The 19,785-nt window shown below is 31.8% G+C and overlaps 1 protein-coding gene across 2 annotated transcripts; it reads left to right on the forward strand.

The window, feature by feature from the left end:
* The first annotated feature begins 2,215 nt into the window (after positions 1–2,215).
* Positions 2,216–15,566, forward strand: LOC117103856. Of its 2 annotated transcripts, none has more exons than XM_033244472.1 (6): positions 2,216–2,350; positions 3,320–3,413; positions 6,139–6,660; positions 7,801–7,848; positions 9,906–9,959; positions 11,286–15,566. In XM_033244472.1, exons 2-6 carry the CDS (start codon positions 3,389–3,391, stop codon positions 15,437–15,439), a joined length of 4,803 nt encoding a protein of 1,600 aa, XP_033100363.1. In that variant the 5' UTR covers positions 2,216–2,350; positions 3,320–3,388; the 3' UTR covers positions 15,440–15,566. The 2 variants fall into 2 exon arrangements, with proteins under 2 accessions (XP_033100363.1, XP_033100364.1); XM_033244473.1 differs by having other exon boundaries at positions 9,909–9,959.
* The last annotated feature ends 4,219 nt before the right edge of the window (positions 15,567–19,785 follow it).

Raw genomic sequence — 19,785 nt, forward strand, 5'->3', positions numbered from 1 at the left:
ACAAATCACCTGACGAAGTAGATAATCTTATCAGCACACTTAGTTAGTTTTAGTGACAATAGTATCATACTGTGTGATAATTATGACAATAATTGTCTCATATAAACTTTTAGTTTGACCAAACCTCCCTTTTTAAACAAAGTAAAGTTTTAGCATACAGTGTAGAAAGCTGAATTGCTAAACTCTTTGTACTGGAGATAAAAAATTATCAACACACAAAACAAAAAGTCCGGATTCACATGACTTGCATGATATTTATTATAGAAAAACTGTTATTCGTGACTTTCATAGTTTGGCTTATTAAGATGAAATATGTTTGAGGATTAATTGTTCAGAATAATAATATTAATAATCATATTTCGATGTGAGTTTGATAGTCATATAAACTGCCATAGAATCTGCTATCTGAGGTTGTATTTGTGTGAAATACAATGGGCGTGAAAATAGGGCTTTTTGTCATAATTGATTCTGTTACTAAAGACTACAGTATATTTTAATGAAAATAGTTTATAAGTTTCTTTTTACAGTGACCACATTTGAAATAATGTGCCTGGTGCTCTTTCATGTGCTAGGTTGTTTATTTTACGTTGCAAAACTCTACATGCGACAAAAAAAGTTTGAATCTCCCACTATGTCTGCTAACAAATTATTTGGCAACAGCATGATTGCAAGCTGAGCCTGTTTTTCTTTCTTTATAAACATCATATGACGGTTAGATATTCATTATCCCATGGAGGTTTAAAACAAACATTATACCTTCCAATCTTTAACAAAAATTATGTGTTCCAAATTATACTCATTCTTATATAAATCACTATCCTAAACGAACATCAATTTGGGTTTTGTGTAACCATTCAACATCTATGTCATTGTGGATCTTATCTCCAACATTACGATGGCATACAAATCAAATCTCACAAGCATAACGTGTGGCGTACCACAAGGGTCAGTTTTAGGCTCATTGCTGTTTCTAATTTATGTTAACGATATTCAGTTAGTTAGTAATGTACTTAAAACTGTTTCTTTTCTTGATGATACGACTGTTTTCCTATCAGGAGAATAGATAATCCTGATCAGCTGTTAACTGACATAAACCATGAACTTGTAAAGGTATTTGATTGGATCAGCATTAACAAACTATTGTTAAATATTACCAAACTAAGTATGTGATTTTGCGCCCTAATCAGAAAAAATGCCCTAAAATTGACAATTGTTCTAAAATCAATGGTAAGGCAAGAGTTCAATGGAAAGAAGTTCAATTCTTGGAGATAATTTTAAATGAACATATTAATTGGAAAATTCATATTGACTTTGTTGCAAGAAAAATCTCTAAGTCAATAGGAGTAATTGACAGAGTCAAACAGTTTTTTCCTACAAATATTTTACTCGCTCTCCACAATACCTTAATTCTGCCTTACCTCCAGTATGGAAATATCATCTGGGGAAGTGACTATCCTACAAACCTTGTCAAAATATATAACCTCCAAAAATGTATTATTCGTATAATTACATCATCACCATACAGGTGAAATACTGAGCCACTATTTATGATAAATAAGGTACATGTACAACTAGAATGCTTTATGTATGGACATACCCATGAACTGTTACTAAAAGTGTTTAATGATTTATTTCAGTACACAGGAAATGTCCATCTATCAGACAAGATAATGTAATATGCTTTGTATTCTATTTGTTAGGCTACCTAAAAGGCAATTCTCAATTTGTGTCCATGGCCTGCATGTATAGAACAATATTGACTAAAAACAAATACTCTTATGACTTTTAGAAACTCCTAAAAATATAAGTTATTTCAAATTATCAATAGGTACTTTTATTTTTGTTTTGTTTGTTTTATTTCATCTTTGTTTTTTTGTTTTGTTTTTTTTTTTTTTTTGCTTGTCCTTGTATCTGAAACAAGCCTAGGCTTCTAAACTGGTCAATCACCATTGTATTTCTTGTTTTTCATTGGTGAAATAAATGTGACATTGATTGATTGTCCGAAAAATTTTAAAAGATGAAAACAAATGGCACATTACTGTATCAAAATAACTGGAGTTGTTTGGTTGAGCAAATCTGAGAATTTTATTTATCGATTATTTCATTTAATTTTCTTTATTTCAACATTATACAAACACAGGTAATCAAATGTAGGAACTAACAGGTTGTTAAATTAAATATTAATTATTTTTTCTTTATTTATAGCAATCAACGTTACCAGTCACTTTTCTGAAAGTGAGCAAAGATGTGACAATAACATTTGTCCAATACTTGAGAAGGCAGGCAACTAAAATAGAGAGAGAAGGAGGGGAGGGTAGAAATTGATGCTAATATTGAACAAACTACCAGGGTAAGTAGGATAGTTAATTACATAATTTAAGATTGTAGTACTAGCATACTGAGAAGGTGTGTCAAGTGGCCATAGATTAGAATTTATGCTTTATAGCAATAATGAATATTTATTACTAACTACATAATTTGTATAACAAATTATTTTATAAACTATGGCCTCTTATGATTACTTTATCTATAAATAATTACTATTGGCCTAAATATTGATATGTAATAAATGAAAAGTAAACCATTATTGAGATATAATAACCTTGAACTTACCACAAGTGCAAAACATCATTATATATTTGAATTTGAAGTCATCATTATACAAAATGTATAACGAATTCAAATTCTAGTAATTTTATATTGAAATAAAATATATTTATATTAAATATTAAATATTTAATCCATTTTGCTTTGGGGGTTTTTTGTTGCCTTTGTATTGTTTTGCTGTGTATGTATCAAATATTTTAAATTAACATCAACTAGATCTACACTAAACAACATTGTTGAAATAAATATATACCACATACATAATTTGATATTGCAACAGTATTAGGTAGGTAGTTTATTTAGCTGTTCAGTAAATGGTGAAAGTGTTAAAAATTGATTTATTGAATCTGACAATATTATATCTTGTTACAAAAATTTTTTGAGTTTTCTCAGGTTACTATTGGGCATTGTAGCTTTGTATTGTTTATTAGCCATTCCGACCATATATGTTACTATTAATAATAATAATAATAATCAATATTTATGTAGCGCCTAATGTTAATAAATGTCCTAATGTCATAATTCAGTGTTAGTCGTAGTGGCAATGAACAAACTTATTACTCACCCGCTCCACTGTATTGGATATTTCGGCTCCATTCTTCGGAGCCCTGTTCACCTCTGGCTTAGTTTAATCGACTGACACTCAGTAGTAACACACAGGGTCTGAATGGCTAATAAACAATACAAAGCTACTTATTTTTTAATCTTTTAGTGGAAAGTTTGTGAATCTACAACAGTTTGATTGCAAGTATTTCGTAAATAGCTGTAAGAAGTAGAGCTCATGTCAAAAAGTATGGAGGAAACAGGTAAATACTAGTAATAAATATTGTTGCATTTTTGCACTATTTTAAAGGACTTCACTTTAATTCCCTGGTCATATACATTCTATATTGTCTTGATTCACATTATCTCTATGTTTTAATTTCAATGTTCCTGTCTGTCATCTTTGTTGTAAACCACCTCTTAAATTTTAATACTCCCTTGTCAATGTCTGTAAAAACAGTTTGCTCATTTGAAATAATGAAATAAACTATTAACTTCCAATGAGAAACTGATAAAGGAAAGTAGTTTACATCTGATTTACAGACATTTTACTTTAAAAAAATCCTTAAATTGGTTACCAGCCAATTTAAGGATCTATGCAATAGAAATTAAAGCCCCTTTCACACAGAGTTGCAATACGGTATTATTTATACCGTTTTTCGCGAATGGTGGCATTCTATGTGAAAGGGTAAATACGCCTAAACGCCAAGTCAAAATACTGCATTAATACCGTAGCGGTTCATCATTCATCACTGAAGCATAACAAATCAGGGGTCAAAGTGCGAAACATTTTTGTTGAATGTGCGAAGAGTTGGTTTTTAGATCAGGGTTGCCAGTATAAAATTGCGCCCTCTTTGTTTACAGACGCAAAATCCTTTTGTGCCGGACCCCTTTCAGGCATGATACGGTATTAATACCGGATTTTTACTAATTGTGCAAAAGGGTCTACACCAGCAATAGCGCCAGCGTGACTACGGTATAATTGCAGTATTTTCTGTCTGAAAGGGGCTTAATACACAAAAGCTGACTGAAAATTAACTGGGGAATTTTTTCTTTTGATTCAAATTTTTAATTTTAAGTTTTACTTAAATAAATAGACAAATGAAGCTATTCAAATTTGGAATTAAAATTTTTAATTTTTTAGCTCATGACTGGATAATAGTACGTAAAGCCTAGATAATGATGTTGTATTTCTAATTATATTTACATCCTAATTTGATGCAATAACAAAAAAGTAACAAAAAAAGTGCTAATCCTCCACTCTTCCCTGGAGAGTGACACAGCTAATCATCTGTAATTTACAACAATTTAATAATATACTGTGGAAAGCAATTGTATCTCCAATGTAGATAGTGACCAAGAACAAAAGTGAATAGAGTGGGATTTGAACCCCGACATCACAGTTCAGAGCCTAAATATTAGGAACCTTTCAATTTGTGCAAGGACGTGGCACTGGAACGGAATCACTCATGTGTGACCATCTTACCCTGCATCCTATGTTCTCTGCATTTGTAGATTTGGCCAAATTGTGTCCTGGAATCCACGCGACGAGGAGAACTTAATGTTCTCGCATGCGCAGATGACTTTAGTGATGCCATTATGTCCTACTGTACTGTCGCCATGCAATCAATAGCTCCCTAAAGCACACTCTTAATTCAGTCAAACAGTTCTAAATTCTTATAGTGACAATGTGTCATTTTGTCATCACCAAATTTGCATTTAGGCCAAATAAAATTAATGGCTTGTTTCACATTCCCACCCTCATCAAATTTTGGAGACATGACAAAATTTACTCTTTGCTATTTATTGAAAAACGTTTATATTTCCACGGACAATAAAAATAGTGACTATCTGAAAGAATGATGTCGAGCCTAAGAAGAGGTGGGAACATAAATGCCAGAAATACATTACTAAGATTCATTTTATTTATTTTTTTATATTTCTACTATTTACCAGCCTGTTTACCATTAATATAGGATAGTAAAAAGCAAATAGTAAATACACTCACCAAAAAATAACTTCAAATCCTGGACATGAAACTGACAATTAATGTTATTTGGCCTTATTGATATATAGTAGAATCAAAACAAAAATTTATTTAAATGTAAACATTAAAATATACTTTGAACTCTGAACATTCTCAGTCTGCAAAAACCAACACAATTCCTAAATTAATCCTACATTTCTTCTAATAGTAATGTGAGTTTTTTTTTTATTCCATTTTTTCTGAAAATAAATTAGAAATTATTAAGGGTAATATCTAATTATTTTTAAATTTTGTTGTGTAATTTGCAAATTTTTCAGTTTATTGTTTACTTATTTCACCAAAAAACCATTTTAACTATTTGTTTCTATTGTGATTATGATTATACTGACTATAGCGGAATTAATTTTAATTGTGATGATCAAATACACATTTGCAATTTTAATTCTGTCGCTGTACATTTCTATTTTTGGTGAGTGATAGTTGAATATGCGCCCCACTTGAATAAATGCCCCTCTTAACATGAAAATTGTCTTAAGTGCCCCATTTCAATAAGCACACCTCCTAATTTGAATAAGCTCCCGATCAATGTTTTTTTTTTTTTTTTTTTTACAGTATCATGATTTTTTTTCCTTTTTAACAAGCCAATAATCCAAACAATCCATGCAGATTGGATTCACATTTTCTTGTTATGTCAATTTCAATATGAGGATATTTTCTCCCGGAAAGATGAGAGCTCCCTGGACAGTATCTCTTATTTTTGTAGTTCTAGCCCTACTTTTCTTTTCTTATTTCCTAACAATTTACACATTTATCACGTTTCTATCTGAGTTTGCAAGCAGTTGCGGCTCTAGGATATAACTTATGGTGGGAACTAAGATGTCCGACTGGGGGGGGGGGGGCTAACTATTTAATCGTGATGATCAAATACACATTTGCAATTTTAATTCTGTCGCTGTACATTTCTATTTTTGTTGAGTGATAGTCAATTTATTGTCACATAGGAATTTCAGATAGTGATTTCAAACAGCTGTTGTTGGATTTTTCAAGATGGTATGATGGACTTGGATACATCAATAGGCTGAAAGTTCTCTACACAGATCATGTGCCAAATTATATTGAGTTAAGTGAGGCTACTGAAGTGACATCCTTGCTGCAAAATTTAACTGGTTCAGGGAATTTGAGTCGAACAAACCTCACAATCCTGTACGACACAATAAAAGTAACTGAACAATTTGGCTTCAAATCCAAAATTGCACTTCCACTTTTACAAAGGCTCGAGGAACATGAAGTGTCTAGATTCACACGATTCAGACAATTCCTGTTTAAGCTAGGGATGAAACTGACTAGAGACGATATACGCATGCTTGACGTACGACATAATGAGATGCCTCTGTTGAAGAATTATAAAGACAGCTGGCATATGATACTGGATCTAGAGCATAGGAAGAAGCTTTGTGAAGAAAAGATTTACAGTTTCATTGAAGGATTACCAAGTTACTTGGCTGTGAAAGCTTTATGGGAAGGTAAACTGCTATAGTTTATTAAAGAAGAAGTTTACCTATTTTAAATAATTTTAGAACTTATTTTAGCACTCAGTTACATAATATCCCATTTCAGAACAAGAGAATGGCCGTATTTGATTGGTCCTTCTTTGTTAAACCATGCCCACCTGCGCAGTGGTAAAATCCTACTTAACGTAGATGACCAGTCAATTAGAAACAAAATGGCTGCATAGTTACCGCGATACAAGCTGCGTAATCAAGATTACTTTGGCTTATGGCAGTATTTTTCATAAAAGAAATGTTTTTATCCAATTTTTGAATTCTGTTAGGCTACAATTATTTTTTGACTTCAATGTGAGTAAATATTATAATTTTTATTTTCTGAAATTTAATCTAAATTATATTAATGCAAATGTTGTTTCTAAACTCACCAATTGGCCACGTTTGTTTTGGTCACATGGATAACTTAACACAGATTAACACACTCTGGTTACGTTAATTTTCGTTGTCAACGAAGTCTGCTTAACGAAACAGTCGAATGAAAATAATACTTAACGAAAATTTGTAGTCAATGAAGTGAACCAGTCAGATACGTCCAATGATCATGAGAAACATACATTTATTCATCCTTTTAGACAGATTCAATAACTTATTGAGACCTGTCTCCTTGAAGGTGGAATGAATAGTGGAAGCTCCTTCTGATTGAAATTGCTCCATTTGTGACATCATAATGAAAAGTAGCCACACCAACGTAACAAATGTACACAAGCAAGTTATTGCTCTTCAAATGGGCTTTGCTTGGTACTGGTTGAAATCCACTGCTAGATCTTATCAAAATACAAATCATATGAAAAAGTTTTCATATTCTTTGTATTTTGCATTTCACTGTTCCCTGGTATTTTGGTAAGTGAAGATGGCCTTGTGAAAACTAATATGGTGATGCAAGCTTTTTTGCTTTAAAATAAAGCTGTAATTATTTATAATAATATTTGATTACAGTAATGATATTAACAGTATTCTCTACACCCTTCAATTTTTAGTCCTGAAATTACTTAACATGTATCTACTATTTAAACTATTGATTTTATGTACTCAATAAACTTGACATTACTATATTTCATACTATTGTTTTGCTCATAATACCCAATGGTTTCTTTGCAGACAAGGCAGGAAAATCAGAACAACCAAGAACATCAAGGTCAGATGAAGGTGTGTAATATATTCAATATAGCCTACCATTTAATAGCATTACAGTGACATTTACTGTATAGTACAAATACATCATAACAAAACTAAAATATAGACAAGTTAAAGACTAGAGTAGTTACATATTGCATAATATTAAAAGAGTGGTTAAATTATGCAGTTTGCAATACAGTATCAAATTCCAAATAAAACTTAAATTATTAGAGTTTATTACCCCTTCTGGTCCCAACTCTGTCCCTGTCAGGATTGGTTTTTTGTTCCTTGACCGTGTTGAAGGAATTGGTCATATATCCTGTCTAAAAAGAGCTGGCAGCAGTGGGCATTGTTCACACAATGCCCAAAACAACGAATGCTACAGTAGCTCACATCATGTAGCTTCATCAAGCTATTCATACCGTACTCGCGCAAATAAGCGCCCCACTTGAATAAGCGCCCCACTTGAATAAATGCCCCTCTTAACAGAAAAATTGTCTTAAGCGCCCATCTATGTTTTTTTTTTTTTTAACAGTATCATGTGATTTTTTTTTTCTTTTTAACAAGCCAATAAATCCAAACAATCCATGCAGAGTGGATTCACATTTTCTTGTTATGTCAATTTCAATATGAGGATATTTTCTCCCGGAAAGATGAGAGCTCCCTGGACAGTATCTCTTATTTTTCTAGTTCTAGCCCTACTTATCTTTTCTTATTTCCCAACAATTTGCTCATTTATCACGTTTCCATCTGAGTTTGCAAGCAGTGGCGGCTCTAGGATATAATTTATGGGGGGGCTAAGATGTCCAACTGGGTAGACTAAGTATTTATGGGTGTAACTTAATGCAGATTAACGCACTCTGGTTACGTTAATTTTCGAAAATTAACGAAAATAATACTCAACGAAAATTCGTAGTCAACGAAATTAACCAGTCGAATATGCCCAATGATCATGAGAAACATACATTTATTCATCCTTTTAGACAGATTCCATGACTTATTGAGACCTGTCTCCTTGAAGGTGGAATGAATAGTGAAAGTTTCTCCTGACTGAAATTGGTCTATTTGTGACATCATAATGAAAAATAGCCACACCAATGTAACAAATGTACACAAGCACGTCATTGCTTTGAGGACAAGGATATTCATTTTATATTCCAAAATACAATGCATATAAAAACATTTCTTATTCTTTGTATTTTGGTAAGTGAAGATGAATGTCCTTGTGAAAACTAATATTGTGATGAAAGCTTTTTTTATTTTAAAATACAAATACAAATACATCATAACAAAACTAAAATATACAGACAAGTTAAAGACTACAGTAGTTACATATTGCATTATAGAGAGTAGTTAAATTATGCAGTTTGCAATACAGTATCAAATTCCAAGTAAAACTTGTAAATTATTAGAGTTTATTACCTCTTCTGGTGCCAACTCTGTCCTTGTTAGGATTGGTTCTTTGTCCCTTGACCGTGTTAAAGGGATTGCAGCTACAATAACAACTAAATTTCAACAAGGCATATCTGTCATAGTTAATAATGAAGTATATGCCCTGCACATACCACAGTTACTACTAATATTTTCTCTTATTGAACAATAGCACTGTATTATATATGTATATATATATATTCATTCATTCATTCATTTGGTCAATATCAACATATACAAGGAAAAAACAAATAAAACCAATTATAAAACCATTTAAAACAGTAATTCAATTTTTTTTTTAATTATGTAAAATTTCTTTAAGAAATATTTTAAAAATCAAAAAAAGGGGTGAACATTCAAAGATAAAAGGATTGAAAATTTTAAAATACACAGAAACGAGGTAATGATTTAAGAACGGTAAAAAATATGTTAACAGTTTAATAAAAACATCAGTATTGAGATGTATCGGAACAAATAAAAAATGTTAAAAAGCGGTTTAAAAAGTAGTACAGAGTACTGTGGTACCATTAATGAAATTGTACGAAAAACACAGTGCATAAATTAAAGAGCTAAGCCACTCTTCAGAGTAGGAAAATTACACTGTTGTCTATTGTAGATGCTGCTAATGTGCTAATTGTCAATTTCTATTTACTCAGTAGGTAACGGAGAACCATCAACATTAAAAAGGTCAAGACAAAAGTTAGACAAAGGTATGTACTGAGTGCTGAATGATTGCGTTTTTATTTTCCGTCACATACCACAGTTACTACTAATATTTTCTCTTATTGAACAATAGCACTGTATTATATATGTATATATATATATTCATTCATTCATTCATTCATTTGGTCAATATCAACATACAAGGAAAAACAAATAAAACCAATTATAAAACCATTTAAAACAGTAATTCAATTTTTTTTTTAATTATGTAAAATTTCTTTAAGAAATATTTTAAAAATCAAAAAAAGGGGTGAACATTCAAAGATAAAAGGGTTGAAAATTTTAAAATACACAGAAACGAGGTAATGATTTAAGAACAGTAAAAAATATGTTAACAGTTTAATAAAAACATCAGTATTGAGATGTATCGGAACAAATAAAAAATGTTAAAAAGCGGTTTAAAAAGTTGTACAGAGTACTGTGGTACCATTAATGAAATTGTACGAAAAACACAGTGCCATAATTAAAGTTAAATTTTGAAAAAAAAAAATTAAAAAGCAGCAGATGAAAAAACAAGAAGTTGATATATGATGTAGAGAATGGTCAGTATAATTCATCTGATAATTTTTGTCTGTGATTTATTCAATTAATTTTTGGTCGCTCTAAATAATTGTTAAAATAATTAAAAGTAGGTAAAAACAAGAAAGGTATGGATATAAAAACAGATTTATTCATTCTTCGTTATTCAATAGCAGAAAATATTAGTAGTAACTGTGGTATGTGCAGGGCATCTGCTTCATTAACTATGACAAATATGCCTTGTTGAAATTTAGTTATTGTTACTGTAGCTGCTATGATCAGAAAAAATAACAGGAGTGGTAGTAAAATTCCAGTCAGTTTACACACAAGCAATAAATACCAGTACACTACCCAAAAACTGATCATTTATGCTGAAAATGGGGATGAGGATATTAATGATAATCATTATAATGGAGATGATTATGGTGATGGATGATGATAATTCTACAGGGAGAAATTGCTAATTTTGTGGATGTGGATTTAGCTCTATTTGTGTGTAAATCCAAAAATGGAAATGAAATGATGAGTACTGTATAATGAACTGAAAATGGATTAGTCAATAAAATAATTTTTTAAATATACAATACATGTAAATGAAATATAATACTACTCTACTAATAGTGAGATAAATCTATGTTGATGATTATGTAGAGTATAGTGTCAAATAGCTAAATGACTATACAATTAATGCTAATGTGAGCATAAATGTATAATATGAAAATACTTTTTAAATTCAAAAATATCTCTATATTAGTAGCAGAATTATATTATTGTTGTTTAATTTTCTGTTCCAGACATAATTATCAAAGATTCCCTGATAAAAATGCAACAACAACTATATAGGGATTTAAAAACAATGACACCATCAATCTGGCATAAAAATCATGCTGTAGATATTGCAGAAACATTTACTGAACTCATCTTACATCAGTCAACAAGAAAAGGCAATAGAGAACCAAAAGACAAAGAAGAAAAAGATGAAAAAGAGTATACAGATGAAGAGTATACAGATGATGAGGAACAACAAATAGAACAAGAACAAGTCAAGTCCACATGTATAATGAAGGCAGGTAAACCTGCATCATTAACAGAGGTATTAGATCTTATTAAATCAACAGATGCATGTAAGGTAATAATAAGAGGGAAGGGAGGAATGGGCAAGACTACTCTCCTTAAATATATTGCTTATCAGTGGGCTACTGATGAGGAGCATGTCTTTGCTGATAAATTACTGTTTATGATGAATATCAGGGAAATTAAAGCATGTGTAAAGTTCTTGGACATGATTGTGAAAAATATGGATTCAAATGGAATAATTATAAAGAATGATTTGAATGATAATTCTGTTGAAGATTTCCTGGTCAAACATGATGATGAAATAGTAATTTTGTTAGATGGATATGATGAGTTAGAAAGGGATGCTAAAGACCCATTAGATCTATTTAAAGGAACTGAATTGCAAAAAAGCACAGTGGTGATAACATCTCGACCTGACAACACAGCTGATTTAGTTAAATCCTGTGATGTACACATTGAAGTAAAGGGATTCAGTCCAGGAAACATAAAGAAATATATTCATAAGCATTTTAAATCAATTGGTGCAACCAAAGTTGGTGAATTGCTAATAAAAGAGCTCAGACTTGATTCAGAGTATACAATGCATTGGGGTGGTGATCACAAAGAAGCATTTGAAATGTGTTCATCTCCACTGTTATTGCTTCATATTTGTACCACATGGAAACAAATACGTCGTCTTCCTACCTACTTGCCAGATCTCTTCAAGGAAATCATTTGTTGTAATTTAACTCAATACCTAAACAGGACTGGCAATGGAACTGCAATTGCTAATTTTGACAGAATTCCAGATAAATATATGTCTGCACTTTTAACTTTAGGAGAATGTATGTATGAAGGACTAAAGAAAAATGCACTAGCTATTGACAAATATGTTTTGTCAGAGATGGCAAATAATAAAAATCTAGTAGATTTAGCACTGGATTTTGGATTTGTTTATGAAGATAGCCCTGTTGATCCAGGTGATAGGAGACAGATGTACACTCCACCACACAAGTTAATTTCAGAGGCACTAGCCGGGCTGTACCTGTCTGCGCGAATTCAGAAAGAGAGTGCAGCGTTTTACCCTGCTAATAAAATTGAGGAAGATCATTCGAAAGCAGAGGAGTATGAGGTGATAAGATCTAATAAATATCTACATATGACAAGAGTGTTCACAGTAGGATTTCTTGGTGCTAAAGCTGGTAAATTGCTAAAACATTGGTTGATAAGGAGGGCCTCAAATTTTTACTCAATAGCACAATATTTCAGACATGTGAAAGATGAACATGAACACCTTGTACTACAGGAATTGGATAACAACAGTGAAATGAAAGCATGCTGTGAGCAAATATGTCAGTCATTCAGAAGAATTCCTAATAACAAAGACATAAAAAATATGCATCTATTCAAACTTATGTGTTACATTGAATGTAAGAATAGGAATTATGGAAAAAATGAAGAGCTTGAAAAGGCAGCAATCTCTATGATAGACATATCTAGTGAAGAGTCTCTAAGAATTTCGTGCAGAGATTTTGTACACAGCGCAGTTGTAGCACAAGGAGTTTGGCTAACAAATCATTTTTTTGAATGTATTTCTAATTGGGGAGACAAAAGTATCAATATTCTTTCCACTGCGATGAAAGATATAGATATGACATATAATCAAAGGGTAATCAACTTCAGGTTTGAATTTCAAGTTAGTTCTTTATTTTTAATTCATTTCTTAAAACATGCAAGAAACCTATCTACCATAACATGCTGTATAACTTCTGTACTCAGTGAAGTTATAAATGAGTTACATAAAACTCACACTAAGTTGAAATTAACCAAACTTACTATTAACGATCTACGCGATACTGATGGAGGTTTACTAGAAAAATTGTTTGAAGTCGCTCCTGAACTAAAATATTTAAAAGTAGGCAGTTGTACACTATCAGGCAGTATTATTAAAATGATGAAATATTGTTGTAGGATGAATGTAGTATTGATATTCAACATACTTCAACGGAGGCAAAATTTAAACCTTTCAGATATTGATGGTGAATCACTTGCAGCATTAATATATGTAGTTAGTCAGAGCATGAAGAAAATAAGTCATTATTATAAAACTTCTGATTCTTCGTGTATTGAACATACTTTCAGTTGGAGTAAATATTCTCTTACAGCTGATAACCTAAAAAGGCTGGTTGAATCATGTGTAAATATGAGACTGAACTGGAAAAGGATAGATTTGAGTAAGGTTAACCTATCTTCAGTCAGTGGTAGAACATTAGCTTGCCTTTTTAAGATCTCCCCAGACCTGATCCATATTGACATGAGTCATTGCAGTTTATCAGGCATTATTGTTAATGAAATGATGGAGGAATGTGGTAGGATGAATGTGAAAGACAACATGCTTAGACTAAAGGGCAATGACCTTTCAGATATTGATGGTAAATCACTTGCAGAGTTATTCAGAATAGTCAATGATTTTTTTATTTGGAGTGATTATTCTCTTTCAGGTAATAACATACAAAGGCTGGTTGAATCAGGTGTAAATATGAGACTGAATTGGGAATTGATAGATTTGAGTGGGATTGACCTATCTTCAGTCAGTGGTAGAACATTAGCTTGCCTTTTTAAGATTTCCCCAGACCTGAGCCGCATTGACATGAGTCATTGCAGTTTATCAGTCAGTATTATTATTGAAATGATGGAGGAATGTGGTAGGTTGAATGTAGCATTGAAAGACAACATGCTTGTTCTGGTGGACAATGACCTTTCAGATATTGATGGTAAATCACTTGCAGCGTTACTCAGGGTAGTCTTTAAACAGCACGGTGTTTTCAGATGGAGTGATTATTCTCTTTCAGCTGATAACCTACAAAGGCTGGTTGAATCAGGTGTAAATATGAAACCAAATTGGAAAGTGATAGATTTGAGTAAGATTAACCTATCTGCAGTCAGTGGTAGAACACTAGCTTGCCTTGTTAAGATCTCCCCAGACCTGAGCCATATTGACATGAGTTATTGCAGTTTATTAGTCAGTATTGTTAATGAAATGATGAAGGAATGTGGTAGGATGAATGTGAAAGACCACATGCTTAGACTAAAGGGCAATGACCTTTCAAACATTGATGGTAAATCACTTGCAAAGTTAGTCATGGTACTATTCGATGGACAGTATGAAACTTTTAGATGGAGTGATTATTCTCTTTCAGCTGATAACCTAAAAAGACTGGTTGTGTCAGGTGTATATAGGAAACTGAATTGGAAATGGATAGATTTTAGTAAGATTAACTTATCTTCAGTCAGTGGTAGAACATTAGCTTGCCTTTTTGAAATCTCCCCATACCTGATCCATATTGACCTGAATCATTGCAGTTTATCAGGCAATATTGTTAATGAAATGATGAAGGAATGTGGTAGGAAGAAAGTAGTATTGAAAGACAACATGCTTGTTCTAAAGGGCAATAACCTTTCAGGTATTAATGGTAAATCACTTGCAGAGTTAGTCAGAGTAATTCATCTTCCTTATGATATTTACTCTTATACTAATGGCTATTTCATATGGAGAGATTATTTTCTTTCAGCTTATAACCTAGAAAGGCTGGTTGAATCGGGTGTAAATATGAGACTGAATTGGAAATTGATAGAATTGAGTGGGATTAACCTATCTCCACTCTGTGGTAGAACATTAGCTCTCCTTTTTAAAATCTCCCCATACCTGAGCCATATTAAGATGAGGTATTGCTGGTTATCAGTCAGTATTGTTGATGAAATGATAGAGGAATGTGGTAGGATGAATATAGTATTGGAAGAGAACATGCTTGATTTGGAGGGTAATCACTTCTCAGTATTGGAGCATTTCAAAACAAAACAACGCGAAATCGCGAAGACAACGCAAAATTGAGGAGGTATACGGTAAGAATGGCCCCAGAAAGAATGGCCCCGGGAAAAAATGGCCCCGGAAAAAATGGCCCCAGAAAAAATGGCCCCAGAAAAAATGGCCCCAATAATCAAATTCTGAATTAAAACTGATTTTCTTGAGTCATTATATTCATTTTTTTTATCTTAACTAATTTAGTTTTTAAAAGAAATCTCCCCAATAATCAAATTCTGTATTAAAACTGATTTTCTTGAGTCAATATATGCATTTTTTTATCTTAAATAATTTAGTTTTTAAAAGGAATCTAACATCACACAAATTGCCATTTACATTTTACTTTTTGCAAGAATTAATATTCAATGATAAAATATTCAAAGCCATGAATTACACTTTTTATTTATTTTTTTAATTTAAATGTTAAAAAATAACAAAACATAATCAATAAATCAACATAAATCATGCATTTATTAATACTAATTGTGGCCGATTTCACGGAAGCGGAATCACAATTTTCCAGAAATTCAATCTGTGTATTGGTAAACCCCACAAACAGTGGGTTAGTATGAACATCAAATTATTATTTTTACAATCATAATTATATGGTTTAGATGGGGTTTACAGTGTGTTTAGAGGTTTGTGGTGTATTTGCAAGTATTTTTTTATAAAAAATCTAAATTTTAACCAAAAAATAGTTATGAATATTTAATTTTCTTATTGATATACCAAGTTAGTCAATCACAATTGAATTGTTTAATTTTCTACAGTGTGTTTTGGGAGGTTTGTGGGATTTAGCAATACCACATAATCCTACCATAATCACCCTACCCTCACAATCACACGCCATTTTAATTTTTAGCATAATTGCCATACGTAACTATACATAATTCTAAGTTAGTAGTAGGCACTTGGATTTAGTTAGTGATAGTAAAAGCTAAGTATGCAACTAAATTAGTTGCTTAAATAAATGTATTCCTAATTATTCGGTTTACTAAAAGCAATACTTCTTTGAATAAACTCTAAGCAGACAATTTATTGCTAAGTTTGCGAGAAAGTAAGCCTCTCCTTTTTCCCTTTTCACATGAACTTGTGATTCAAACACATAATTGATCCACATCCTTTAACTACTGTTTATTTGCATTGTTTATAACATGTAAAGTTAATTCATTTGATATTTAACAAAAGTGAAGTTTGTGGTTATCTATGAGTTGCATATTTTGGTAGTTGAAATACTGTATACTGTATGTCATTCCTCTACTTTGTTAGTGAAATAACGTTTTTAAAACTTTTATTTCTACTATCAAAAAATGTTATTCAATGGCCATTGTTTTTCGATTATCATTAACATTATTTGCATTTGCTGTAATTGTTAAAAAACAAATGCTTTTAAAGACATAAAAAAAGTCACAAATTGATCTCAGTTCAAAGGAAAAATTTTCACCTATAAACCCCTTAATTTCACAAAAGAGTGGGTTCTTTTCCAAACAAATACATCCTGCCTAATATTGTGTGTTTAGATTAGATCTTTTGCTTTAACTTTGGAAACTGAGATCATTTTAGATACTATTTCTGTATAAACTAAATTTTTTTTTCATATTACTGTAAACTTAATGGGTTTTGATAAATTTACTCTGCACTACGGAATTTCCAATAAAAAAAAAGAAAATTAATTAACCCTTCTTAGCAGATTAACTAGATAAACAGTTTGGCTTTGACTGAATCAGTTTAAGTGTAGGTTTTTATGTTGATTTATTAATTAAATTTTTGCTACAGGGTATTTTACAGCATTTATTTATTTATTTATTATTAATTTTTTTTTTCTTGAATTTTATAATTGAGGGCCATTTTTTATTTCTTGATTCAATTCTTGCTTATACAGTATTTAAATATTTGAAGATTAAAAAAAAATATATCATTTCTATTACCAAATTTTTCATTGGGGCAATTTTTACCTACCTGTCATATGGGGCCATTTTTACCAGGGCCATTTTTTCCAGGGCCATTTTTTCCGGGGCCATTCTTACCTACATTCAGCTGAGGATTACACCTAAAATTAATCGCATCGCGTTGCCCACCCGATGTTTAGATTGCATCTCGATTTGTGGGATATTCCATTTCAATGAATAGGGTGCGATCGACAACAAGCGTGTTTTAATCACTGAGAGCATGCAGCCAAGCATTTGTTATCAACGACGCTTCACATGCAGCCAGTGTTCACTGTCAGTACAAATTAACGATTGTTAATAGATGGATTATTCCCTCATTTTGCATTTAGAGGATTCGGGATGAATTTCCGTCTCCAACAGGTACATATTAAGGATTTGATCTTAATGTACAATAGAGCTATACAGTTGTGCGCGTTTGCAATTGCTATAGCTAATTTAAAGTGAGGCGCTTATTATATAATATTGTTAGTAACCAATAGTAATAGTTTTACAGTGATTATGTCTTGACTGTTTTTACAACAGTTTTATAACAGTTTAGTTCAAGTTTTGTTTAGAGCTGGACACGATTGCCAGTTTGTCTGTTGCTACAGAATAAATCATCAACCAATTAGTAATATTTTGTTTACATTACTTTGTTGATGTCCTTTTGTATTATATTGTACATTCTTTGTTGACGGAGGTGCTGTAGTGTGTGTTGTATAGACCTAGCCTACTTTACTCATATTGATATTTCATCCTTGAACATTCCACTTCTGAATCTGGAGCAGCATTATCTACCCTACTTCTGATATCTGGACGAATCTGATGTTACACTATGCAAATCAAGGCTGATGTAGCAGTTGGAAGCTGATTACATACATTATTCAGCCTTGTTGTTTAATTTAACCAGTCATAACCATTTTTACATTCATCATTATAATCCACTGTTACAAGAGTACCTTTTTGTTTAGCAAATTATTTACCTCTTCTTTAGACAAGCAAAACTCAGGGACTGATATTCGAACACTATTTTTCAAAATCGGAATTTATTTCCCCATAAACATATGCAGCACATGCCGACTATACAGTATACAAACAAAAACAAGTCATTTTAGGCCTTATTAACAGTTGTTCTGAAAATCTGGACTCAAAATTTACCAAATTCTCCATAGGTGGTGGGTGTACCTTTGCAGTGGTTTGTTGAATTAATTGGAGATCATTTGCTTTCATTTCATTTTTCCTGTAGATGATATCGCTATTAATAATAATCATAACATGTATCTCTCTAATCAACATTTGGCTACTAACACCTTCTCTGCAGACCAGTTATCTGAGTTTTTGTTGAAGGGCTTGTGTACCTGATGAAGAAAAACAATTCATATTCATGACTTATTGCATGTACAGTAATACAGAAATTTGGTAAACTAATACAGGGTAGTAGTACTTACCCATAAATTAGTGATGCTTACATTGGGTTGTCCACTGCATTACTTCGCTGGCTCTTCATCTGCAAGTCAAAGGCTGCAGGACAATTTCGTGCTTGAAAAGGTGTAGCTAATAAAAACAAATGATCAATCCAATTTATTCTAAATATGGTTTGTAAATGAATGAAAAGAATGCATTATATCAGGAACAGTGAAATTTCACTGTTCCCTGATTATCTGATCTATGTACTGTAGATCAATAGTTATACTGTATTTCATAAAATTTTCATACAATTTTTTGTTTTACCACAGATTGTTGTGGAACATAACATGGAATAATTCTGATATAGTATTACACTCGCTGAAAACTTTGTCATTTACATGTATAAACATTATCACATTATGGTAGCACACAAAAATACCAGTATGTCTGAAAAAGTTGTATGCATACAGTTGAATAGGTGTTACTAGATACAGCATCAATATTTTTCCTCTAAGCTTACACTAAACTTTTAATTTTTTGTATACATACAGAACAAGTCATCTATGAATTATGTTTAAATTTCTTTACCTGAAATGTTCTTGAAGAAATTAGAACTGAGTATCCGGTAACATGCTTTTGCTGCTCGTAAACCGCTGGTAAAATAAAGGCCTGTCTGGATTTGCATTTTTATTGTCTATGATTGATCTTGCTTTCATTAGAGCCATGCTGTCTCCCAATAAAATACATATTAAAAGGCAAAACATTGAAAAACAATAATGCTGTAGGAAGCAATGGCTGAATCTTGGTAGGGATAGATGTTTGATAAGCAACAGCTAAACATGCAATTGCAACTAAACACCAGAAATAAAAATGTACAAACAGTTTTACTTGACGGTCACATTTTATATTATGACAGCAATTCTAATAAGCAAAACATATGTAATTACGTTAAAATGAGGCCTGCCTTGGAATTATGAAATTATGCTATTAAAAACTACTCCGTAAAAAATAATGTACTATAATACAATGGTCTAAACGGTA

This window comes from Anneissia japonica, unplaced genomic scaffold (assembly GCF_011630105.1).
Source record: "Anneissia japonica isolate Jap-2015-1 unplaced genomic scaffold, ASM1163010v1 scaffold288067_len33662_cov126, whole genome shotgun sequence".
Classification (NCBI taxonomy): Eukaryota; Metazoa; Echinodermata; class Crinoidea; order Comatulida; family Comatulidae; genus Anneissia; species Anneissia japonica.

Coding starts and splice junctions, on each gene's coding strand:
- LOC117103856 (XM_033244472.1), top strand. CDS start 3,389: ATGTCAAAAAGTATGGAGGAAACAG. Junction 6,661..7,800: donor TGTGAAAGCTTTATGGGAAG/GTAAACTGCTAT, acceptor GTTTCTTTGCAG/ACAAGGCAGGAAAATCAGAA. Junction 9,960..11,285: donor AAGACAAAAGTTAGACAAAG/GTATGTACTGAG, acceptor TTTCTGTTCCAG/ACATAATTATCAAAGATTCC.